Here is a 25,681-nt window from a genome sequence, read left to right on the forward strand (position 1 = left end):
CAAGAATGTGCTCTACTCTGCAGCCGGGAACCATGGGTTGTCCTGGAGCCTTTGGCAGAAGGTGCCTGGGGAGACTCGAGGCCGACCACTGGGATTCTGGAGCCGAAGTTACAGAGGGTCTGAAGCCAACTACACTCCCACAGAGAAGGAAATCTTGGCTGCCTTTGAAGGAGTTCAAGCCGCCTCGGAGGTAATTGGCACAGAAGCACAACTCCTCCTGGCACCCCGACTACCGGTGCTGGGGTGGATGTTTAAAGGAAAGGTTCCCTCTACCCACCATGCCACTGACGCCACATGGAGCAAATGGATTGCCCTCATCACTCAACGCGCCCGGATTGGAAACCTGAATCGCCCTGGGATTTTGGAGATAATTACGAACTGGCCAGAAGGTGAAAACTTTGGTCTCACTGATGATGAGGAGCAGGTACAAGTGACAAGGGCTGAAGAAGCTCCACCATACAACCAACTACCAGCAGAGGAGACCTGCTACGCTCTTTTCACTGACGGTTCCTGTCGCATTGTAGGGATGAACCGGAAGTGGAAAGCAGCCGTATGGAGCCCCACACGCCAAGTTGCACAAGCTACCGAAGGAGAAGGTGGATCAAGCCAACTCGCTGAGCTCAAGGCCGTTCAGCTGGCTCTGGACATTGCTGAAAGGGAGAAGTGGCCAAAGCTCTACCTTTATACTGATTCATGGATGGTAGCCAATGCTCTGTGGGGCTGGCTGGGAAGGTGGAAGAAGGCCAACTGGCAACGTAGAGGAAAGCCAATCTGGGCTGCTGATATATGGAAAGACATTGCCTCTCGGGTGGAAAAGCTAACGGTGAAAGTCCGTCATGTAGATGCCCATGTCCCCAAAAGTCGGGCTAATGAGGAGCACCGAAACAACGAGCAGGTAGATCAGGCAGCAAAAATAGAGGTGTCAAAGATAGACTTAGATTGGCACCATAAGGGGGAGTTGTTCCTGGCTCGATGGGCTCATGATGCCTCAGGTCATCAGGGCAGAGATGCCACCTACAAGTGGGCACGAGACCGAGGGGTGGATCTAACCATGGACAGTGTTTCCCAGGTTATCCATGACTGTGAGACGTGTGCTGCCATCAAACAGGCCAAGAGAGTGAAGCCCCTATGGTATGGTGGGCGGTGGTCCAAGTACAAGTATGGGGAGGCCTGGCAGATTGACTACATCACACTGCCCCAGACACGCCAAGGCAAGCGCTACGTGCTGACCATGGTAGAAGCCACCACTGGATGGCTGGAGACTTTCCCTGTACCTCATGCCACTGCCCGGAACACCATCTTAGGCTTGGAAAAGCAAGTCCTGTGGAGACACGGCACCCCTGAGAGAATTGAGTCTGACAACGGCACCCATTTCAAGAACAGCCTTATCAACACCTGGGCCAGAGAACATGGTATCGAATGGATATATCATATTCCCTATCATGCTCCAGCTGCCGGCAAAGTTGAACGGTGCAACGGACTCCTTAAGACAGCCCTGAAGGCACTTGGTGGGGGAACATTTAGAAACTGGGAAATTAACCTGGCAAAAGCAACCTGGATGTTCAACACCTGAGGGTCTGTCAATCGAGCTGGCCCTGCCCAGTCAGAACCCTTACACACAGTAGATGGAGATAAGGTCCCTAGTAGTACATATGAAAGGTATTTTAGGGAAAACTGTTTGGATTAATCCCACCTCAGGCAAAGACCAACCCATTCATGGGATTGTCTTTGCTCAAGGACCTGGTTACACTTAGTGGGTAATGCAGAAAGATGGGGAGACCCGCTGTGTACCACAGGGAAACTTGGTCTTAAGTGAGAACTGGGTGCCCTGGGTCAAGGGAGGCAATGAAAGAGTAACAGAGCAGGCAAAGGAAGGCAGGAGAGAAAGAAGGTGTTTTGGTTTGTAAACACAGGTGTCTGCTAAGGAAGGCATGGGCCTCCACTGAATTGGAAAAATGTAGACCCTTTCTTTCAGAATTGTTATAAATTTGAAATTAAGGGCGGCTGTCAGGTAAAAATATGGAACCAGAATAACAGTTTTTTACTAGGGAAGAAAATAAAAAGATAAAAGAAACAATGAAGTGAACTAAAACTACACTGACAGGGTCAGAATACAACCTGACACTCTGTTGGACAGGGTGTTGGCCGCAGTCCAATTGGAATTGTAGCTGCAGCCCTCCAGGAGTGTCAGGTGTGGTTCTGTTGGAGAAGTGATCCTGTAGAAAAGGGAGTCTTCTTCTGAAGAGGCAGTGGAAGAGGCAGCTGTTCCTCTGGGAAATCCAGCGCAGAAAAAGCTGTGTTGGTGGGCCAGAATCTCAAGACTAGATGAAGGTAAGAATGCTTGGCTCCTCCCTCTGGGCGAGGCATCTCACAATGGGATGTTACAGTTCTTATCAGTCATGCTGTGACATTCAATAGCCCATTATCAGCAGATGTCTCCCCTGAGGGAGGATTGATTGTGGAAGAGATAAGGAAAAACTGCCCACTTAACACAGGACAACTGCCATACAGATGGCAAATAGAACACATCTTACTTTTCAGTCTGGGACAGGAGGACACAAACAAAATCAGCTGAGAAGGCAGCACTCTGAAAAGCAAACCAGAACTGACAGAAACTGAATGGGACAGAAATCAATAGTTCTGGAAGTTTCATTTGCTATCAAAATAAATCACACTCACTCAGCCCCGCACAATCCTGATCCCACAACCTCAAATTTGGATCTCACTTCTCCTGATCTCCTTGCAACCCCATATCAACCTGGAGGCTGTGGAATTGAGTAATTTTGGCATGGGACTGAGGTGGGAACCAGCCATTTTGAGGTGGGATTCACCTATTTTGGGGTAAGATTTTGGGGTTTTGAGTGGGATTGAGTCATTTTGAGGTGAGAGACAAATCCACCTTGGCTTTTGGAGTGTAAAGATATGGAAAATACTGCCAGATATCCCCCAAGAACCAACAGATCCTCCAGAATATGTTCCCAAAGAATAAATTCCACCTCAAATACTTCTTAAATAGTTGGACTTTTGACATGTCTGCTCAATAATAATTTTAGTTATTTTTCAGGTGTTTTTAAGTGAAAAATACAAATCAGAAGAAAATTAGGGCCAAATGAAAACCAGAGATCCCTTGAACATGTCCTGGGCTAGAGAAAACAAACTCATCAGAAATTAAACTTAACACTCCATAAAACGCCTTGAGGAATATTTGCTCTTCCCACAAGTCACTTGTGATGGAAATGCAAATAAATCCCAAACATTAATAAACCAACAACAGAAGCAATTCTGTGGCAATTCCAAATTTCATCAGTTCCAGCAGAGCTCCAACTCAGATGCTGGCAGGTTCCAAAAAGAGAAATGTGGAAATTTGGTCCAATACAGATTATTAAAGGAAGGGAAAGGTCTGTGTAACTGTCACAAAGGACGGGGACCAAGAAAATAATGATTCTCATATTTGGAAAAGCCCACAAACTTGTGAATTCAGGATTTACTTGGGAATTTAGCTACCTGAGCTGAACTTCTCATAGGATTTAAGTAGCCTTGTGTTCCTCACCTTGGGGTGAATGATCCTTATCAGTCTCTCTGGTATCATTTGTTCCCTTTCCTCCAGTGGTTTTAACAAACTTTTCAAGGAAGGACAACAAAATATTTTCTTTACACTGGCCACCCACAACAGCCATTTTCCTCATAAGTTCTCCCAAAAGTCACTCAGAGGAAGCTGCATCCAAGTTTCCAAGAGTTCCTCCAGAAAGAGCCACAAACTCCTCAGAGGAGAGAACCATGCTGTTGTCAAAGGCACTTGGGGTCAGACAACAGTGCCCTGAACTCATTGTGCAAAAATAATGTCACAATCTGGTTAATAAAATTGTTAGAGATATGCCTCTGCCCCAATTCAGGTGCTAAGGAGACCAAATCCAAAGTGGATTGTATTGAACAGTAAATGTGAGGTAGAGAGAGAGATGGCAAGAAAGAGAAAAGGGGAGAGAGCAAGGGGGTGACAGGGACAGAGATCTCCCCTGGGGCAGGGCAAGTGTGACATTATCCCCTGTGTGCGTGGCCTTCCCAGGGTGGGGGTTTTACACCTGAGCCAGTTTGGGTAAGGGGGGTGGTGTTCACCCCCCACCCGGAGCAGGGATTGCCTCACTGTTTCAGGTTTCAGTGTCAGATGTAACCAAAAGTGTTTTCAGTCACCATCTCCATAAACTGTTATCAACAGGTGGAGCAGTGTTCTTTATCTCTTCCATGGCTCAGCCCTGATAACGCCCTCCAGGGCCATCTTCTCTTAATGGGCCATTGAGTGTCAGTGCAGGACTGATAAAATTACATCATCCCATTGTGGGATGCTCCGCCCAGGGGGAGGAACCAAGCATTCCTGCCTGGATATAATCTCACCCTTGCAACACCACAACCACCTTGCCTACTGCATTCCCAGAGGACAAGAGCTCCATAAGCATCACTGGACCTTCAGAGGAAGACCAGACCCTTCTACAGGATCACTGCTTTGGCAGAATCACGATCATCACTCCAACAGGGCTGCAGCCACCATTTCATCAGACTGCTACCACCACCCTGAGCAACGAGGTGTCAGGTTATATCCTGACTCTGTCAGATTAAACCAGTGTTTCTGTATCATTGCCTTAATCTTATATTTTTTACTCAATTGTCATTCTGTCTTAGACTCTCCCACTGGTTTACCTTCAAACCAGTACAAAACTCAATGTGCTCATCCCTTGTTTTCCTCCCAAAACAGGATTTTCCATACCCAAACTTTTGCCAGATGGAGGAGAAGGTTGTGAGGAAGAGGAAGATGCCCTGGGACCCTGAGGCAGGTAAGGAGGAAGTCAGTGCCCCTTTCCCCCTCTCTCCTGCTCCATCTCCCAACCCAGCACAGCCCCCAGCTGCAGGACAGCCCCGCTGCCAGTGCCCTCCTGCTGGGGATGCACTGGGGAGATCTCCTTCCCCTTCCCTGTGGCACGGAGGCAAATCCCATTCTCTCCTTGTCCTTCCTCTCCCAGAGCAGGAGCTGCGGATGGAGAGCAGGGAGGAAAAATCCCTGCAGCAGAACCTCATGGAAGAGGCTGTTTTGAGCGGCTCCACGGTGCAGGAATCCAACGGGAAGGAAAAGCCCTGGAAATCCCACAGGAGGACGGGTTGCAAATCCAGACCAGGTTGCTCTGAGGAGGAAAGATCCACTCTGGGCCAGGAAGGTGGGCAGAGCTTCAGCCAGAGTTTGGAGCTGTTGGTCACTGGGCACCATAATGGTGGGGAGAAGCCCTACAAGTGCTTGGAGTGTGGGAAGAGCTTCAGGCACAGCAAAACCCTGATCCGCCACCAGATGATCGACACCGGGGAATGGCCCTACGAGTGTGGGGAGTGTGGGAAGGGCTTCAGCTGCAGCTCTGCCCTTGCCACCCACCAACGTATCCACACTGGGGAGAGGCCTTACGAGTGCCCCGACTGTCAGAAGAGGTTTCATACCAGCTCCAATCTCTTTGTACATCATCGGATTCACACGGATGAGAGGCCCTTCCTCTGCCCTGACTGTGGGAAGGGCTTCAAGTACAGCTCCAACCTTGTCAGGCACCGGCGCATCCACACTGGGGAGAGGCCCTACGAGTGTCCCCAGTGTGGGAAGAGCTTCTCAGACCGCTCGTTCTTTAACCGGCACCAGCAGAGGCACCAGTAAGGGAAGCCCTGTGAGAACCCCGCCTGCAGGAAGAGCTTCGTGCACTGCTCCAGCTCCATCCCCATCAGAGGACCCACCCTGATCAGCTCCCTGGTGACCACATTCCCTGTGATACACAGAGGGAAGTGGCTGATGTTCCTTTTATTTTTGCTCCAGTTATCTTTTATCTTCCTCCATTCAAAACACAGAAAATTGGGGTTTAAATTAACAAATGCATCAAACACATCTAAAGCCTCACATCTTAGTTGTGTTTTGGGGAATCTTGGATTCCGGGAGATATGTGTGAGGATATGGGGGAGTTTGGGGGCTATTTGGTTTAGTTTTCTTTATTTCTTGGCTCTCCAAAAAATGAGAGGGACTGATCTGTCAGCTGAAAACCACTCAGTGCCACTAAGAACTACTGAATCCCACCCCAAAATTACTCAATTCCACTGCCTCTCAGAGTGAAATTGGGTTGCAAGGGGATTGGGAAAAGCAGGATGCAAATCAGGATGGGCATTGGGTGGGGTGGGATGGGGATTGGGAGGTGTGAAATGGGGGAGGTACAGTTTGAGAAGGGATCATGATGTCCAGGAGGAGTGGGATGGGTTCGGAGAGGGATTAGGGATGTGGTCTGTGGTCTGGAATGAGACAGCAAAAATTTGGGGATGATTAAGATAGGGGGAGCCCATTACTGGGTGAGTTTTTTAATAGTCTCCATTAATGAAGAGATGCTGGGGTATCTCACATTCCTGAGGCAGTTTTGGGGCATTTCCCAACTCTTGGAGGGTTTCCTGAGAGCAGTTCCATGGAGCCCCATGGCCAGGGGCGGTTGCCACGGGCATGAGCTCAGAGGTGTGCCAGAGTCCATTGCCTTGGTGCTGGAGAGCAGAGAAATGATGAACGGCTCCAGACATCTCCAGTGTGTGTTTGTGGAGACCTGTGAGCTTACTGGGGAAAGAACAGTGGCAATCCCCTGGACAGATGCACTTCAGGCTCTGGACATTCCTCACAGCTCAGCGTGGGGAAACAATCTTCCCCATGCTGCTCTGCAGCACTGTGTCAATTTGTCCCAGTTCTGTGCTCCCCATTGGCTCGTTGGCCTTCCCTACCCTTTTACCCTTATCTGTCCAAGTTCTGGTGAGTTCTCCCTTCCCTGTTTTTCCATTGGTTTATGTCCCTAACAAGGAACCCTGCCATTCCCTATTGGTCCCTTCCCTGTCTACCACCCATGAGCCTTCCAACCATTGCATCCCTGATGTTCTTCTCTACCCCCACATTTCCTGTATTTGATCCAGTTCAGGGAGAGCCTGAGCTCTTTTGTGGCTCTAGGCAAGAAGATGCTCAGGATCTCCCAGAGAGGCTCAGCAGGCAGTAGGATTGTGCCTGCATCTCGCTCTGGACATGCCAGTGGCTCAACTGAGAGCTGTGCGAATGATTTGAATGCACTGAGAAGGGCCACAGTCCTGCAAGGCTCTTACATCAGGAGCAAAGAGCAGCCTGGAGGGTGGGGAAGGCTGGAGCTGTACCACTGTGTGCTCATCCCTCACCTTCATGGGGAGCCGCCCCCAGAGATGCTATGTACCACTTTTATGGTTCTCCTGTTGGGTGTATTTTGGAGCAGCTGATATCTGTGGCTTTTTATGGTGGTCCCGTGGAAAGCATCCACTTGCCTGCTGTGATGAACTCAAAACTAATCCTAACTCCTCATTCCCTTTGGTTTTATTTGGATTTTTAAAATCTATTTGTTTGATTGGCTTGCGTGGGTTTCTTTGTTTCTGGGTTTTGTCTGTTTTGGTTTGAGTTTTTTGTTTGCTATTTTATAAGACTCAGGTGAAGTTGGCATAGCCAAACTCAAGAAAATGTACACCAGGCTTGACTTTCCAGAAATTACTTTTGCCTGGGTTTAACGGAATCCTCCAGGCTCAGGATCACCAGTACATTGGCAGGTTTTGCTCTGCAACATCAGCTTGCCCAGACTCTGCTCGGTGTTTCACAAATGGAGAAGACAATGGATATTGTGCCAAGCTTCCTTTCAAACAGCCAAACCTGCATCAGCATGACAGAAAGAAAGAAAAAAACAGAGACTGTATTCACCAATTAGAGCAGAACCAGTGTCCCACCATCTTGCCCTCCACTGTTATTAATTTTGTACATTGAGAGGCAAAGCTGGGCCTAAAGCTTCCATCTCTCCATTCCTGATGCCATTTGACTCCAGCCAGGACTCCCCCAGATCACACTGCCTGCTGTCCACGTGGCGCTGGGGATGCTCAGCCTGCAAAGAGGAGACCCTGGGGAGGCCTCACTGCAGCTCTGCAGCACTGCAAGGGTGCCACAAGAAAGACTGGGACAGAGTGTTGCACAGGGCCTGTGGCAACAGGACAAGGGGGGACGGCTTTCAGCTGCAGGAGGCTGATTGAAGCTGGATCTAAGGAAGCTGCTCTTTGCCACTGAGGGTGCTGAGGCACTGGCCCAGGCTGTGGATGCTCCATCCTTGGGAACAGGGCTCTGAGCACCATGCTCTGGGGGAACGTTGCTAAGCATGGAACCAAAGGCTCTCTAGCTCAATGGTCATGTCACAATCCATGTCCCATCTGGAACTGCCAGCAGCCAGCAAGCAGCACAACACAACCGCTGGCCCTGGGCTCAGCACACGCTGCACGCTGCTCCTGCTGCTCCTGTCACCCTTCTTGTTCCTGCCCCCGACACCTCATCTCATCAGTCTCCAAAGCTGCCTAAGGCCTGGATTGTGTCATCCATCCCTGCATGATGCTGACATTTGTCCTGAGGAAGGTACGGTGCCATTCCATGGAGGTGGATCCCCCCAGCTGCCCGGGTGGGCTGGAGTTCTGGGGGGATGGGGTGGGACAGGGACCCCACTCTGAGGTTTTGCTACCTCTGCAGGCTGTGGCAGGCAGAGAGGACAAGATGGAGGTGGACACACAGACTGATAGAGAGGAGAAGATGGAAGTGGAGGGAGAGAAGACAGGAGAGGAAGAGATGGAGGTGGACACAGAAATTGATACGGAGGAGGAGATGGAGGTGGATGGAGAGCAGACTGGAGAGGAAGAGATGGAGGTGGATGTGGATGTGGAAGAGAAAATGGACGTGGACATGGAAGAGTACACCGAGGACATGGACATAGATGAAAAAGATGAAGAGGAGGCCATGGTCCTGGGATGAAGAGCGATGCCAGCAGCAGGACAGGCATGTGGTCCCCACAGGCAGAGTGGGTTCCCTGCAGCCAGGCTGGGGCGGGGCTGGGCTGGGTGGTCTCTGCTCAGGCACGTGGTACCCAGTGCATTGGATTCTGGTGGCCATGCCCAGCCTGTCCTGTGCTTGCTTTGGGCCACACAAGCCCCATGCCAGTGCCTGGGGCCCAGCCCCCAGACCCAGCCAGCCTCAGCTCTGGCAGCAGAGTCCCGCTGTGCCAGCCTGGGGACACACGGAAGAGCCCTCTGTGCCTGACTGCAGTGACCATGGCACCTGCTTTTCTTCCTGACTGATGGAGATCCCGGACAGAGATGCCACCCTTTTGTACATAGTTTTTACAGTTTGTTGTTGACTTTAGGATATAGGTTTTAGGGCTTTGTTTTTTCTTCTGTAAATACATTTCAGATATTGTTGTTAGATATGTTCTTAGGTATATACCTTCTATAAACTGTTGTTATTACAAATATTCTTACAAATCTAGATGTGTTCTGTGTTTTCATTGCTGTTCTTCTGTAAATAAACAACCGTGATTTTTCCCACCCCAGTTCTCTTTCCATTTGCTTCAGGCACAGGCTGTATTGGCCAAGTTGCGGTTTCCACTTGCTCCAGGTTCCCAGGGCTGGAGGTTCATGGAGGAGCTGGCACAGCCACCCCAGGAGTGGTTGTCCCACACAGAGGGTCCCGCTGACAGAGGTCACTGTCTCCTTGCAGTCTTTCTGGACACACTGGGGAGCTGCAGGGGCAAATCCCAGCGTGCCCTGTCCCATGGGATCCCATGTTGGGACTCAATGTCCCATCCCGGGTGAGCACTGCTTGTGGCCCTGGGCTCAGCATGGCAGGCTGGTGCTCACAGCAGTGCAGACTTCAAGCTGGCCATGCACAGCTCCGTGTTTCTCCCAAAAGTATCACTGCTGCAGCACCTGGGGGTTCCCCAGTGCTGGGCTTTTTATCCCCACTGCATGGAGGATCACATGGAAGGGCAAAGGATGGATCCCATGTGGCATCCAAGCTGCCCTGATCCAGGCTGGGCACAGCCTGATGAACGATGAACACATCTCGCAGGGATATGGAAACGTCCCCTGAAAACCCAGTTCAGGGAGAGCCTGAGCTCTTCTGTGGCTCTAGGCAGGAAGATGCTGAGGATCTCCCAGAGAGGCTCAGCAGGCAGTAGGATTGTGCCTGCATCTCGCTCTGGACATGCCAGTGGCTCAAGTGAGAGCTGTGGGAATGATTTAGAATGCACTGAGAGGGGCCACAGTCCTGCAAGGCTCTTACATCAGGAGCAAAGAGCAGCCTGGAGGCAGGGGAAGGCTGGAGCTGTTCCACTGTGTGCTCATCCCTCACCTTCATGGGCAGCTGCCCCCAGAGTTGCTATGTATCACTTTGATGGTTCTCCCGTTGGGTGTATTTTGGAGCAGCTGTTATCTGTGTTTTTTTATGGTGATCCCGTGGAAAGCAGCCACTTGCCTGCTGTGATGAACTCAAAACTAATACTAATTCCTCATTCCCTTTGGTTTTATCTGGGCTATTTTAGTCTCTGTGTTTGATTGCTTTGCGTGGGTTTGTTTGCTTCTGGGTTTGGCCTGTTTTGGTTTGAGTTTTCTGTTTGCTTTTTCATAAGACTCAGGTGAAGTTGGCATAGCCAAACTCAAGAAAATGTACACCAGGCTTGACTTTCCAGAAATTACTTTTGGCTGGGTTTAATTGAATCCTCCAGGCTCAGGATCACCAGTACATTGGCAGGTTTTGCTCTGCAACATCAGCTTGCCCAGACTCTGCTCGGTGTTTCACCAATGGAGAAGACAATGGATATTGTGCCAAGCTTCCTTTCAAACAGCCAAACCGGCATCAGCATGAGAGAAAAAAAGAAAAAAACAGAGACTATATTCACCAATTAGTGCAGAACCAGTGTCCCACCATCTTGCCCTCCACTGTTATTAATTTTGAACATTTAGAGGCAAACCTGGGCCTAAAGCTTCCATCTCTCCGTTCCTGATGCCATTTGACTCCAGCCTGGACTCCCCCTGATCACACTGCCTGCTGTCCACGTGGCGCTGGGGATGCTCAGCCTGGAAAGAGGAGACCCTGGGGAGGCCTCACTGCAGCTCTGCAGCACTGCAAGGGTGCCACAAGAAAGACTGGGACAGAGTGTTGCACAGGGCCTGTGGCAACAGGACAAGGGGGGGACGGCTTTCAGCTGCAGGAGGCTGATTGAAGTTGGATCTGAGGAAGCTGCTCTTTGCCACTGAGGGTGCTGAGGCGCTGGCCCAGGCTGTGGATGCCCCATCCTTGGGAACAGGGCTCTGAGCACCATGCTCTGGGGGAACGTTGCTAAGCATGGAACCAAAGGCTCTCTAGCTCAATGGTCATGTCACAATCCATGTCCCATCTGGAACTGCCAGCAGCCAGCAAGCAGCACAACACAACCGCTGGCCCTGGGCTCAGCACACGCTGCACTCTGCTCCTGCTGCTCCTGTCATCCTTCTTGTTCCTGCCCCGATACCTCATCTCTTCAGTCTCCAAAGCTGCCTAAGGCCTGGATTGTGCCATCCATCCCTGCAGGATGCTGACATTTGTCCTGAGGAAGGTACGGTGCCATTCCAAGGAGGTGGATCCCCCCAGCTGCCCGGGTGGGCTGGAGTTCTGGGGGGATGGGGTGGGACAGGGACCCCACTCTGAGGTTTTGCTACCTCTGCAGGCTGTGGCAGGCAGAGAGGACAAGATGGAGGTGGACACACAGGCTGATAGAGAGGAGGAGATGGAAGTGGAGGGAGAAAATACAGGAGAGGAAGAGATGGAGGTGGGCACCCCAGTTGATACGGAGGAGGAGATGGAAGTGGATGGAGAACAGACTGGAGAGGAAGAGATGGAGTTGTATGTGGTTGTGGATGTGGAAGAGGAGATGGACGTGGACATGGAAGAGTACACCGAGGACATGGACATAGATGAAAAAGATGAAGAGGAGGCCATGGTCCTGCGATGAAGACCAATGCCAGCAGCAGGACAGGCATGTGGTCCCCACAGGCAGAGTGGGTTCCCTGCAGCCAGGCTGGGGCGGGGCTGGGCTGGGTGGTCTCTGCTCAGGCCCGTGGTACCCAGTGCATTGGGTTCTGGTGGCCATGCCCAGCCTGTCCTGTGCTTGCTTTGGGCCACACAAACCCCATCCCAGTGCCTAAGGCCCAGCCCCCAGACCCAGCCAGCCTCAGCTCTGGCAGCTGAGTCCTGCTGTGCTAGCCTTGGGACACACAGAAGACCTCTCTGTGCCTGACTGCAGTGACCATGGCACCTGCTTTTCTTCCTGGAGTGATGGAGATCACGGACAGAGATGGCACCCTTTTGTACATAGTTTTTACAGTTTGTTGTTGCCTTTAGGATATAGGGTTTAGGGCGTTGTTTTGTCTTCTGTAAATACATTTCAGATATTGTTGTTAGATATGTTCTTAGGTATATACCTTCTATAAACTGTTGTTATTACAAATATTCTTACAAATCTAAATGTGTTCTGTATTTTCATCGCTGTTCTTCTGTAAATAAACAACCGTGATTTTTCCCACCCCAGTTCTCTTTCCATTTGCTTCCGGCACAGGCAGTATTGGCCAAGTTGTGGTTTCCACTTGCTCCAGGTTCCCAGGGCTGGAGGTTCATGGGGGAGCTGGCACAGCCACCCCAGCAGTGGTTGTCCCACACAGAGGGTCCCGCTGACAGAGGTCACTGTCTCCTTGCAGTCTCTCTGGACACACTGGGGAGCTGCAGGGGCAAATCCCAGCGTGCCCTGTCCCATGGGATCCCATGCTGGGACTCAGTGTCCCAGCCCGGGTGAGCACTGCTTGTGGCCCTGGGCTCAGCATGGCAGGCCTGGTGCTCACACCAGTGCAGACCTCAAGCTGGCCATGCACAGCTCCGTGTTTCTCCCAAAAATATCACTGCTGCAGCACCTGGGGTTCCCCAGTGCTTGGCTTTTTATCCCCACTGCATGGAGGATCACATGGCAGGGCAAAGGATGGATCCCATGTGGCATCCAACCTGCCCTGATCCAGGCTGGGCACAGCCTGATGAACGATGAACACATCTCGCAGGGATATGGAAACCTCCCCTGAAAACCCAGTTCAGGCAGAGCTTGAGCTCTTTTGTGGCTCTAGGCAGGAAGATGCTCAGGATCTCCCAGGGAGGCTCAGCAGGCAGTAGGATTGTGCCTGGATCTCGCTCTGGACATGCCAGTGGCTCAAGTGAGAGCTGTGGGAATGATTTAGAATGCACTGAGAGGGGCCACAGTCCTGCAAGGCTCTTACATCAGGAGCAAAGAGCAGCCTGGAGGCTGGGGAAGGCTGGAGCTGTACCACTGTGTGCTCATCCCTCACCTTCAAGGGCAGCTGCCCCCAGAGTTGCTATGTATCACTTTGATGGTTCTCCCGTTGGGTGTATTTTGGAGCAGCTGTTATCTGTGGCTTTTTATGGTGATCCCGTGGAAAGCAGCCACCTGCCTGCTGTGATGAACTCAAAACTAATCCTAACTCCTCATTCCCTTTGGTTTTATTTGGATTTTTTAAATCTATTTGTTTGATTGGTTTGCGTGGGTTTGTTTGCTTCTGGGTTTTGTCGGTTTTGATTTGAGTTTTTTGTTTGCTTTATTATAAGACTCAGGTGAAGTTGGCATAGCCAAACTCAAGAAAATGTACACCAGGCTTGACTTTCCAGAAATTACTTTTGGCTGGGTTTAATGGAATCCTCCAGGCTCAGGATCACCAGTACATTGGCAGGTTTTGCTCTGCAACATCAGCTTGCCCAGACTCTGCTCGGTGTTTCACAAATGGAGAAGACAATGGATATTGTGCCAAGCTTCCTTTCAAACAGCCAAACCTGCATCAGCAGGACAGAAAAAAAGAAAAAAACAGAGACTATATTCACCAATTAGAGCAGAACCAGTGTCCCACCATCTTGCCCTCCACTCTTATTAATTTTGTACATTTAGAGGCAAAGCTGGGCCTAAAGCTTCCATCTCTCAGTTCCTGATGCCATTTGACTCCAGCCTGGACTCCCCCTGATCACACTGCCTGCTGCCCACGTGGGGCTGGGGATGCTCAGCCTGCAAAGAGGAGACCCTGGGGAGGCCTCACTGCAGCTCTGCAGCACTGCAAGGGTGCCACAAGAAAGACTGGGACAGAGTGTTGCACAGGGCCTGTGGCAACAGGACAAGGGGGGACGGCTTTCAGCTGCAGGAGGCTGATTGAAGCTGGATCTAAGGAAGCTGCTCTTTGCCACTGAGGGTGCTGAGGCAGTGGCCCAGGCTGTGGATGCCCCATCCTTGGGAACAGGGCTCTGAGCACCATGCTCTGGGGGAATGTTGCTAAGCATGGAACCAAAGGCTCTCTAGCTGAATGGTCATGTCACAATCCATGTCCCATCTAGAACTGCCAGCAGCCAGCAAGCAGCACAACACAACCGCTGGCCCTGGGCTCAGCACACGCTGCACGCTGCTCCTGCTGCTCCTGTCACCCTTCTTGTTCCTGACCCGATACCTCATCTCTTCAGTCTCCAAAGCTGCCTAAGGCCTGGATTGTGTCATCCATCCCTGCAGGATGCTCACATTTGTCCTGAGGAAGGTACGGTGCCATTCCATGGAGGTGGATCCCCCCAGCTGCCCGGGTGGGCTGGAGTTCTGGGGGGATGGGGTGGGACAGGGACTCCACTCTGAGATTTTGCTACCTCTGCAGGCCGTGGAAAGCAGAGAGGACAAGATCTTGGTGGACACGCAATCTGATAGAGAGGAGGAGATGGAAGTGGAGGGAGAAAAGACGGGAGAGGAAGAGATGGAGGTGGACACACCAATTGATAAGGAGGAGGAGATGGAGGTGGATGGAGGACAGACTGGAGAGGAAGAGATGGAGGTGGATGTGGATGTGGAAGAGGAAATGGATGTGGACATGGAAGAGTACACCGAGGACATGGACATAGATGAAAAAGATGAAGAGGAGGCCATGGTCCTGGGATGAAGGGCGATGCCAGCAGAAGGACAGGCATGTGGTCCCCACAGGCAGAGTGGGTTCCCTGCAGCCGTGCTGGGGCGGGGCTGGGCTGGGTGGTCTCTGCTCAGGCCCGTGGTACCCAGTGCATTGGATTCTGGTGGCCATGCCCAGCCTGTCCTGTGCTTGCTTTGGGCCACACAAGCCCCATGGCAGTGCCTGGGGCCCAGCCCCCAGACCCAGCCAGCCTCAGCTCTGGCAGCAGAGTCCCCCTGTGCCAGCCTGGGGACACACGGAAGAGCCCTCTGTGCCTGACTGCAGTGACCATGGCACCTGCTTTTCTTCCTGGAGTGATGGAAATCCCGGACAGAGATGGCACCCTTTTGTACATAGTTTTTAGAGTTTGTTGTTGCCTTTAGGATATAGGGTTTAGGGCTTTGTTTTTTCTTCTGTAAATACATTTCAAATACTGTTGTTAGATATGTTCTTAGGTATATACTTTCTATAAATTGTTGTTATTACAAATATTCTTACAAATCTAGATGTGTTCTGTGTTTTCATCGCTGTTCTTCTGTAAATAAACAACCGTGATTTTTCCCACCCCAGTTCTCTTTCCATTTGCTTCAGGCACAGGCAGTATTGGCCAAGTTGTGGTTTCCACTTGCTCCAGGTTCCCAGGGCTGGAGGTTCATGGAGGAGCTTGCACAGCCACCCCAGCAGTGGTTGTCCCACTCAGAGGGTTCCGCTGACAGAGGTCACTGTCTCCTTGCAGTCTCTCTGGACACACTGGGGAGCTGCAGGGGCAAATCCCAGCGTGCCCTGTCCCATGGGATCCCATGCTGGGACTCAGTGTCCCAGCCAGGGTGAGCACTGCTTGTGGCCCTGGGCTCAGCATGGCAGGCCTAGTGCTCACACCCGTGCAGACTTCAAGCTGGCCATGCACAGCTCCGTGTTTCTCCCAAAAATATCACTGCTGCAGCATCTGGGGTTCCCCAGTGCTTGGCTTTTTATCCCCACTGCATGGAGGATCACATGGCAGGGCAAAGGATGGATCCCATGTGGCATCCAACCTGCCCTGATCCAGGCTGGGCACAGCCTGATGAACGATGAACACATCTCGCAGGGACATGGAAAGCTCCCCTGAAAACCCAGTTCAGGGAGAGCCTGAGCTCTTTTGTGGCTCTAGGCAGGAAGATGCTCAGGATCTCCCAGGGAGGCTCAGCAGGCAGTAGGATTGTGCCTGCATCTCGCTCTGGACATGCCAGTGGCTCAAGTGAGAGCTGTGGGAATGATTTAGAATGCACTGAGAGGGGCCACAGTCCTGCAAGGCTCTTACATCAGGAGCAAAGAGCAGCCTGGAGGCTGGGGAAGGCTGGAGCTGTACCACTGTGTGCTCATCCCTCACCTTCATGGGGAGCTGCCCCCAGAGTTGCTATGTATCACTTTGATGGTTCTCCCGTTGGGTGTATTTTGGAGCAGCTGTTATCTGTGGCTTTTTATGGTGATCCCGTGGAAAGCAGCCACTTGCCTGCTGTGATGAACTTAAAAACTAATCCTATCTCCTCATTCCCTTTGGTTTTATTTGGATTTTTTAAATCTATTTGTTTGATTGGTTTGCGTGGGTTTGTTTGCTTCTGGGTTTTGTCGGTTTTGATTTGAGTTTTTTGTTTGCTTTATTATAAGACTCAGGTGAAGTTGGCATAGCCAAACTCAAGAAAATGTACACCAGGCTTGACTTTCCAGAAATTACTTTTGGCTGGGTTTAATGGAATCCTCCAGGCTCAGGATCACCAGTACATTGGCAGGTTTTGCTCTGCAACATCAGCTTGCCCAGACTCTGCTCGGTGTTTCACAAATGGAGAAGACAATGGATATTGTGCCAAGCTTCCTTTCAAACAGCCAAACCTGCATCAGCATGACAGAAAAAAAGGAAAAAACAGAGACTATATTCACCAATTAGAGCAGAACCAGTGTCCCACCATCTTGCCCTCCACTCTTATTAATTTTGTACATTGAGAGGCAAAGCTGGGCCTAAAGCTTCCATCTCTCAGTTCCTGATGCCATTTGACTCCAGCCTGGACTCCCCCTGATCACACTGCCTGCTGTCCACGTGGGGCTGGGGATGCTCAGCCTGCAAAGAGGAGACCCTGGGGAGGCCTCACTGCAGCTCTGCAGCACTGCAAGGGTGCCACAAGAAAGACTGGGACAGAGTGTTGCACAGGGCCTGTGGCAACAGGACAAGGGGGGACGGCTTTCAGCTGCAGGAGGCTGATTGAAGCTGGATCTAAGGAAGCTGCTCTTTGCCACTGAGGCTGCTGAGGCACTGGCCCAGGCTGTGGATGCTCCATCCTTGGGAACAGAGCTCTGAGCACCATGCTCTGGGGGAATGTTGCTAAGCATGGAACCAAAGGCTCTCTAGCTCAATGGTCATGTCACAATCCATGTCCCACCTGGAACTGCTAGCAGCCAGCAAGCAGCACAACACAACCGCTGGCCCTGGGCTCAGCACATGCTCCACGCTGCTCCTGCTGCTCCTGTCACCCTTCTTGTTCCTGCCCCGATACCTCAGAGCATCAGTCTCCAAAGCTGCCTAAGGCCTGGATTGTGCCATCCATCCCTGCAGGATGCTGGCATTTGTCCTGAGGAAGGTACGGTGCCATTCCATGGAGGTGGATCCCCCCAGCTGCCCGGGTGGGCTGGAGTTCTGGGGGGATGGGGTGGGACAGGGACTCCACTCTGAGGTTTTGCTACCTCTGCAGGCCGTGGAAAGCAGAGAGGACAAGATCTTGGTGGACACGCAATCTGATAGAGAGGAGGAGATGGAAGTGGAGGGAGAAAAGACAGGAGAGGAAGAGATGGAGGTGGACACACCAATTGATAAGGAGGAGGAGATGGAGGTGGATGGAGGACAGACTGGAGAGGAAGAGATGGAGGTGGATGTGGATGTGGAAGAGGAAATGGATGTGGACATGGAAGAGTACACCGAGGACATGGATGTTGATTAAAAAGATGAAGAGGAGGCCATGGTCCTGCGATGAAGACCAATGCCAGCAGAAGGACAGGCATGTGGTCCCCACAGGCAGAGTGGGTTCCCTGCAGCCGTGCTGGGGTGGGGCTGGGCTGGGTGGTCTCTGCTCAGGCCCGTGGTACCCAGTGCATTGGATTCTGGTGGCCATGCCCAGCCTGTCCTGTTGTTGCTCTGGGCCACACAAGCCCCATGGCAGTGCCTGGGGCCCAGCCCCCAGACCCAGCCAGCCTCAGCTCTGGCAGCAGAGTCCCCCTGTGCCAGCCTGGGGACACACGGAAGAGCCCTCTGTGCCTGACTGCAGTGACCATGGCACCTGCTTTTCTTCCTGGAGTGATGGAGATCCCGGACAGAGATGGCACCCTTTTGTACATAGCTTTTCGAGTTTGTTGTTGCCTTTAGGATATAGGGTTTAGGGCTTTGTTTTTGCTTCTGTAAATACATTTCAAATACTGTTGTTAGATATGTTCTTAGGTATATACTTTCTATAAACTGTTGTTAATACAAATATTCTTACAAATCTAATTGTGTTCTGTATTTTCATCGCTGTTCTTCTGTAAATAAACAACCGTGATTTTTCCCACCCCAGTTCTCTTTCCATTTGCTTCTGGCACAGGCAGTATTGGCCAAGTTGCGGTTTCCACTTGCTCCAGGTTCCCATGGCTGGAGGTTCATGGGGGAGCTGGCACAGCCACCCCAGGAGTGGTTGTCCCACTCAGAGGGTTCCGCTGACAGAGGTCACTGTCTCCTTGCAGTCTCTCTGGACACACTGGGTAGCTGCAGGGGCAAATCACAGCGTGCCCTGTCCCATGGGATCCCATGTTGGGACTCAATGTCCCAGCCAGGGTGAGCACTGCTTGTGGCCCTGGGCTCAGCATGGCAGGCCTGGTGCTCACACCAGTGCAGACCTCAAGCTGGCCATGCACAGCTCCGTGTTTCTCCCAAAAATATCACTGCTGCAGCACCTGGGGTTCCCCAGTGCTTGGCTTTTTATCCCCACTGCATGGAGGATCACATGGCAGGGCAAAGGATGGATCCCATGTGGCATCCAACCTGCCCTGATCCAGGCTGGGCACAGCCTGATGAACGATGAACACATCTCGCAGGGACATGGAAAGCTCCCCTGAAAACCCAGTTCAGGGAGAGCCTGAGTTCTTTTGTGGCTCTGGGCCGGAAGATGCTCAGGATCTCCCAGGGAGGCTCAGCAGGCAGTAGGATTGTGCCTGCATCTCGCTCTGGACATGCCAGTGGCTCAAGTGAGAGCTGTGGGAATGATTTAGAATGCACTGAGAGGGGCCACAGTCCTGCAAGGCTCTTACATCAGGAGCAAAGAGCAGCCTGGAGGCTGGGGAAGGCTGGAGCTGTACCACTGTGTGCTCATCCCTCACCTTCAAGGGCAGCTGCCCCCAGAGTTGCTATGTATCACTTTGATGGTTCTCCCGTTGGGTGTATTTTGGAGCAGCTGTTATCTGTGGCTTTTTATGGTGATCCTGTGGAAAGCAGCCATTTGCCTGCTGTGATGAACTCAAAAGTAATATTAACTCCTCATTCCCTTTGGTTTTATTTGGATTTTTTAAATCTGTTTGTTTGATTGGTTTGCGTGGGTTTGTTTGCTTCTGGGCTTTGTCGGTTTTGGTTTGAGATTTTGTTTGCTTTATTATAAGACTCAGGTGAAGTTGGCATAGCCAAACTCAAGAAAATGTACACCAGGCTTGACTTTCCAGAAATTACTTTTGGCTGGGTTTAATGGAATCCTCCAGGCTCAGGATCACCAGTACATTGGCAGGTTTTGCTCTGCAACATCAGCTTGCCCAGACTCTGCTCGGTGTTTCACAAATGGAGAAGACAATGGATATTGTGCCAAGCTTCCTTTCAAACAGCCAAACCTGCATCAGCATGACAGAAAAAAAGAAAAAAACAGAGACTATATTCACCAATTAGAGCAGAACCAGTGTCCCACCATCTTGCCCTCCACTCTTATTAATTTTGTACATTGAGAGGCAAAGCTGGGCCTAAAGCTTCCATCTCTCCGTTCCTGATGCCATTTGACTCCAGCCTGGACTCCCCCTGATCACACTGCCTGCGGTCCACGTGGGGCTGGGGATGCTCAGCCTGCAAAGAGGAGACCCTGGGGAGGCCTCACTGCAGCTCTGCAGCACTGCAAGGGTGCCACAAGAAAGACTGGGACAGAGTGTTGCACAGGGCCTGTGGCAACAGGACAAGGGGGGACGGCTTTCATCTGCAGGAGGCTGATTGAAGTTGGAGCTGAGGAAGCTGCTCTTTGCCACTGAGGCTGCTGAGGCACTGGCCCAGGCTGTGGATGCCCCAGGCTTGGGAACAGGCCTCTGAGCACCATGCTCTGGGGGAATGTTGCTAAGCATGGAACCAAAGGCTCTCTAGCTCAATGGTCATGTCACAATCCATGTCCCATCTGGAACTGCCAGCAGCCAGCAAGCAGCACAACACAACCGCTGGCCCTGGGCTCAGCACATGCTCCACGCTGCTCCTGCTGCTCCTGTCACCCTTCTTGTTCCTGCCCCGATACCTCAGAGCATCAGTCTCCAAAGCTGCCTAAGGCCTGGATTGTTTCATCCATCCCTGCAGGATGCTGACATTTGTCCTGAGGAAGGTACGGTGCCATTCCATGGAGGTGGATCCCCCCAGCTGCCTGAGTGGGCTGGAGTTCTGGGGGGATGGGGTGGGACAGGGACCCCACTCTGAGGTTTTGCTACCTCTGCAGGCTGTGGCAGGCAGAGAGGACAAGATGGAGGTGGACACACAGGCTGATAGAGAGGAGGAGATGGAAGTGGAGGGAGAAAAGACAGGAGAGGAAGAGATGGAGGTGGACACACCAATTGATAAGGAGGAGGAGATGGAGGTGGATGGAGGACAGACTGGAGAGGAAGAGATGGAGGTGGATGTGGAAGAGGAAATGGATGTGGACATGGAAGAGTACACCGAGGACATGGATGTTGATTAAAAAGATGAAGAGGAGGCCATGGTCCTGGGATGAAGAGCGATGCCAGCAGCAGGACAGGCATGTGGTCCCCACAGGCAGAGTGGGTTCCCTGCAGCCGTGCTGGGGCGGGGCTGGGCTGGGTGGTCTCTGCTCAGGCCCGTGGTACCCAGTGCATTGGATTCTGGTGGCCTTGCCCAGCCTGTCCTGTGCTTGCTCTGGGCCACACAAGCCCCATGGCAGTGCCTGGGGCCCAGCCCCCAGACCCAGCCAGCCTCAGCTCTGGCAGCAGAGTCCCCCTGTGCCAGCCTGGGGACACACGGAAGAGCCCTCTGTGCCTGACTGCAGTGACCATGGCACCTGCTTTTCTTCCCGGACTGATGGAGATCCCGGACAGAGATGGCACCTTTTGTACATAGTTTTTAGAGTTTTTTGCTGCCTTTAGGATATAGGTTTTAGGGCGTTGTTTTTTCTTCTGTAAATACATTTCAGATATTGTTGTTAGATATGTTCTTAGGTATATACCTTCTATAAACTGTTGTTATTACAAATATTCTTACAAATCTAAATGTGTTCTGTGTTTTCATCGCTGTTCTTCTGTAAATATACAGCCGTGATTTTTCCCACCCCAATTCTCTTTCCATTTGCTTCAGGCACAGGCAGTATTGGCCAAGTTGCGGCTTCCACTTGCTCCAGGTTCCCAGGGCTGGAGGTTCATGGAGGAGCTGGCACAGCAACCCCAGGAGTGGTTGTCCCACTCAGAGGGTCCCGCTGACAGAGGTCACTGTCTCCTTGCAGTCTCTCTGGACACACTGGGTAGCTGCAGGGGCAAATCCCAGTGTGCCCTGTCCCATGGGATCCCATGTTGGAGCAGGGCTGAACCTGTGTTGTCCTGCAGAGCCTCATCCATGGCTATTCCTTGGGTAGCCCCAGTGATAGTAAAAGGGTTTTTAAATCTTAGGGTTTTAGGTTTAACAGGAAAAATAAGCTTAGTAGGCCCTGGAAAAATAAATACCCTAAGCACCAGAAGATCTTGTACTCGCTAGAACTGCACCTGTGTATCTAGTACATGATAAATTATAGAATAGTTAGATGTGATGATTGTTTAGTAATTAAATATAATTACTCTTTAATCATTAGAATAATCATGAGAAACTGTGGTCAGGGACCTAAGAAAGATCACAAGAAACTCATGTCAATGTATATAATAGAACAATATAATTTTAATAATAAATATGTGAGTTATGTAACGATAGAATATAAAATACTTTCAGCTCGAAAGCCATGTTGGAGTCAGATTTGGGTCTGTACCCCTGACTCCCAGCGCTCTTAGTAAATCACCTGCATATAATCATATCCCGTGATTATGTGTGTTCCAGAACGCTAACACCCAGGCCAGCCAGGGTGCACTGGGCTGTGGGCAACCCCTGTTCCTGGGCATCCTGAGGGGCTGGAGCAGCCTGGAGGCAGCCTCAGCACAGGGGCCTTGGTCCTACATGGACCGAGATTTCCTTTGGTGCCACGTCCCCGCCCCAGACCACTGTCCTCAGCCTCAGCTAGCTCTCCTGCAGGGTGAGTAGGGTGAGTGGAAGCACCCTCTGCTGTACCCGGCTGGGCTTTGGAGAGTGCTTTGTGGGTCCTGAGGTCGCTGCTGATTCCAACGGCGAGGAAATGAGGAGAGACACTCGTTGGGGGCAAAAATCCGATGTTTATTGAGGTCCTTGGGTCCAACAGCACCGGAGGGGGCCAGCCAACAAGTGCAACTCGGGGGTGCTGGCAACATGTTACATAGGGAGAGGGCGGGGGGGCCGATCAGCCAGTGGGGAACAGACGGGAGTGACTCTTGTGGGGATTGACATCTGGGGATCCAGTGAGGGATGGGCAGGGTAGGGGTCCCAGGACCTCATCCAATCACTCGGTGCCCTGGATGGAAGTTTCCAGAGGTAGAGGAAGGGGCACCGAGTGACAGACAAGGCACTTGGAAGGGGGCAAGGAACTGGCTTGGCATTTTCTAGGGAAACTGACACTTGGGGAAAGGCGGGAAAACTCAGGGAGAAACCAATACAGTATGGGGGTACACTGGAACAAACCATGACAGAATAAAGATGTAATAAAACATATAAAACCGCAACTCCACAGTTTGGTTAATAAAATTGTTAGAGAGATGCCCCTGCCCCAATTAAGGTGCTAACAAGACCAAATCCAAAGTGGATTTTATTGAACAGTAAATGTGAGGTAGAGAGAGACATGGAAAAAGAAAAGGGGAGAGAGCAAGGGAGTGACAGGGACAGAGATCTCCCCTGGGGCAGGGCAAGTGTGACATTGTCCCCTGTGTGCGTGGCCTTCCCAGGGTGGGGGTTTTACACCTGAGCCAGTTTGGGTAAGGGGGGTGGTGTTCACCCCCCACCCCGAGCAGGGATTGCCTCACTGTTTCAGGTTACAATGTCAGATGTAACCAAAAGTGTTTTCAGTCCCCATCTCCATAAACTGTTATCAACAGGTGGGGCAGTGTTCTTTATCTCTTCCATGGCTCAGCCCTGATAACGCCCTGCAGGGGCCATCTTCTGTTAATGGGCCATTGAGTGTCACTGCAGCACTGATAAAATTACATCATCCCATTGTGGGATGCTCCTCCCAGGGGGAGGAACCAAGCATTCCTGCCTGGATATAATCTCACCATTTGCAACACCACAACCACCTTGCCTACTGGATTCCCAGAGGACAAGAGCTCCATAACCACCACTGGACCTTCAGAGGAAGACCAGACCCTTCTACAGGATCACTGCTTTAACAGAATCACGTTCATCACTCGAGCTGGACTGCAGCCACAATTTCATCAGACTGCTACCACCACCCTGATTATCAGGGTGTCAGGTTATATCCTGACTTTGTCAGATTAAACCAGTGTTTCTCTATTATTGCCTTGATTTTAATTTTCTTATTCAATTGTCATTCTGTCTTAGACTCTCCCTGGTTTGCCTTCAAACCAGTACAAAACTCACTGTGCTTATCCCTTGTTTTCTTCCCAAAACAGGATTTTCCCATACCCAACCCTTTGCCAGATGGAGAAGGCTATGAGGAAGAGGAAGATGCCCTGGGACACCAAGGCAGGTGAGGAGGAAGTCAGTGCCCCTTTCCCCCTCTCTCCTGCTCCATCTCCCAGCTCAGCCTGGCCCCCTGCTGCAGGACAGCCCCGCTGCCGGTGCCCTCCTGCCGGGGACGCACTGGGGGGATCTCCTTGTCCTTCCCTGTTGCACGGAGGCAAATCCCATCCTCTCCTTGTCCTTCCTCCCCCAGAGCAGGAGCTGCGGATGGAAACCAGGAAGGACAAATCCCTGCAGCAGAACCTCATGGAAGAAGCCATTTTGAGCAACTCCACAGAACAGGAATCCAACAGGGAGGAAAATCCCTGGAGATCTCACAGGAGGAGGGGCTGCAAGCCCAGCCCAGGATGCTCTGAGGAGGAAAGACCCACTCTGGGCCAGGAAGGTGGGCAGAGCTTCAGCCAGAGCTCGGAGCTGGTGGTCCCTGAGAAGCTTCCTGATGGGGAGAAGTCCTACAAGTGTTTGGAGTGTGGGAAGAGCTTCAGGCAGAGCAACAATCTGAAATGACACCTGATGATCCACACCGGAGAATGGGCCTACAAGTGTGGAGAGTGTGGGAAGGGCTTCGGTTGGAGCTCAGAACTCATCAGGCACCAGCGCATCCACACTGGGGAGAGGCCCTATGAGTGTCCCGAGTGTCAGAAGAGGTTTCACACCAGCTTTGATCTCTTCAAACACCAGCGCATTCACACGGATGAGAGGCCCTTCCGCTGCCCCGACTGCGGGAAGGGCTTCAAGCGCAACTCTCACCTTGTCAGGCACCGGCGCATCCACACCGGGGAGAGGCCCTACAAGTGTCCCCAGTGTGGGAAGAGCTTCACCCAGAGCTCTGACTTGACCAAACACCAACGGAGGCACCGGTAAGGGCAACCCTGCGAGTACCCCAACTGCAGGAAGAGCTTCGTGCTCTGCTCCAGCTCCATCCCCCACTGCAGGACCCACATTGGGCACAGGTCTGGTGACCCACATTCCCTGTGATCCATGTTGGGAACAAACCTGGCTGCTTCTCCTGTTGGTTTGGCCCTAATTTTCCTCTGATTCATCTTTATTCTTTAAACACAGCCAAAGCAGGGTTAAATTAAAGAAATTGATCAAAAATATCTGAAGTCCCACCATTTCACAGGAGTTTGAGGGGGAATTTAGGATTTGGGGATGGATTCTGTGTGGAGTGCCCCTGTTGCTAAGAGGTAGGAATTTGATCTCACCCTTCTTGTGTTGTTAACAACTCCTCCCTAGACCCAAACCCTTACTCTACCCCTGGGATACCCTATACAAACCCCACGGCCCTGCCTTTGCCCTGCCTTTCGGGGGTAAGAAATGGATTCTGGAACCAAGACCTGTCTCCTTTGTTCCTGCTGCCGGCAGCTGCACCCTCCCTGAACACTCTGAACTCAACTTCTGGAGAATTTGTGGGTTCTGGGGTGATCTTGGGCAGTGTTCTCCATCTCTTTGCACTCCAAAAGCCAAGAGGGATGGATCTGTCACCACAAAACCACTCAACCCCACTGAAAACAACTGAATTTTAACCTATAAAGGCACAATCCCACCTCAAATTGCTTGTTTCCACCTGAAAAAAACTCAATCCTACACAAAGCTCATTCAATTCCACAGCTGCCAGGGTGAGATGGGGTTGGGAGGAGATTGGGAGAAGTGGGATCTCAGTTTGGAGTGGTGGGATGGGGATTGTGTGGGGCTGGGTGGCTGAAATGTATTTGATAGCAAATAAAACTTTCAGAGTTACTGATTTCTGTCCTATTCATT

At 51.5% G+C, this 25,681-nt stretch overlaps 2 protein-coding genes across 2 annotated transcripts in view; one reads left to right on the top strand and one right to left on the bottom strand.

Annotated features, from left to right (window-relative positions):
• LOC144248765 (uncharacterized) overlaps window positions 1–25,681 on the bottom strand; it is a 646,176-nt gene that overhangs the window by 409,928 nt on the left and 210,567 nt on the right. The window lies entirely within an intron of this gene.
• LOC144248744 (uncharacterized) overlaps window positions 1–25,681 on the top strand; it is a 51,991-nt gene that overhangs the window by 7,313 nt on the left and 18,997 nt on the right. The window contains exons 3-4 of the mRNA XM_077790738.1: window positions 5,256–5,661; window positions 24,511–24,773. Coding sequence (XP_077646864.1) covers window positions 5,256–5,661; window positions 24,511–24,773 — 669 coding nt within the window. The remainder of the gene's footprint in view (window positions 1–5,255; window positions 5,662–24,510; window positions 24,774–25,681) is intronic.

This window comes from Lonchura striata, unplaced genomic scaffold (genome assembly GCF_046129695.1).
Source record: "Lonchura striata isolate bLonStr1 unplaced genomic scaffold, bLonStr1.mat Scaffold_85, whole genome shotgun sequence".
Lineage (NCBI taxonomy): Eukaryota > Metazoa > Chordata > Aves > Passeriformes > Estrildidae > Lonchura > Lonchura striata.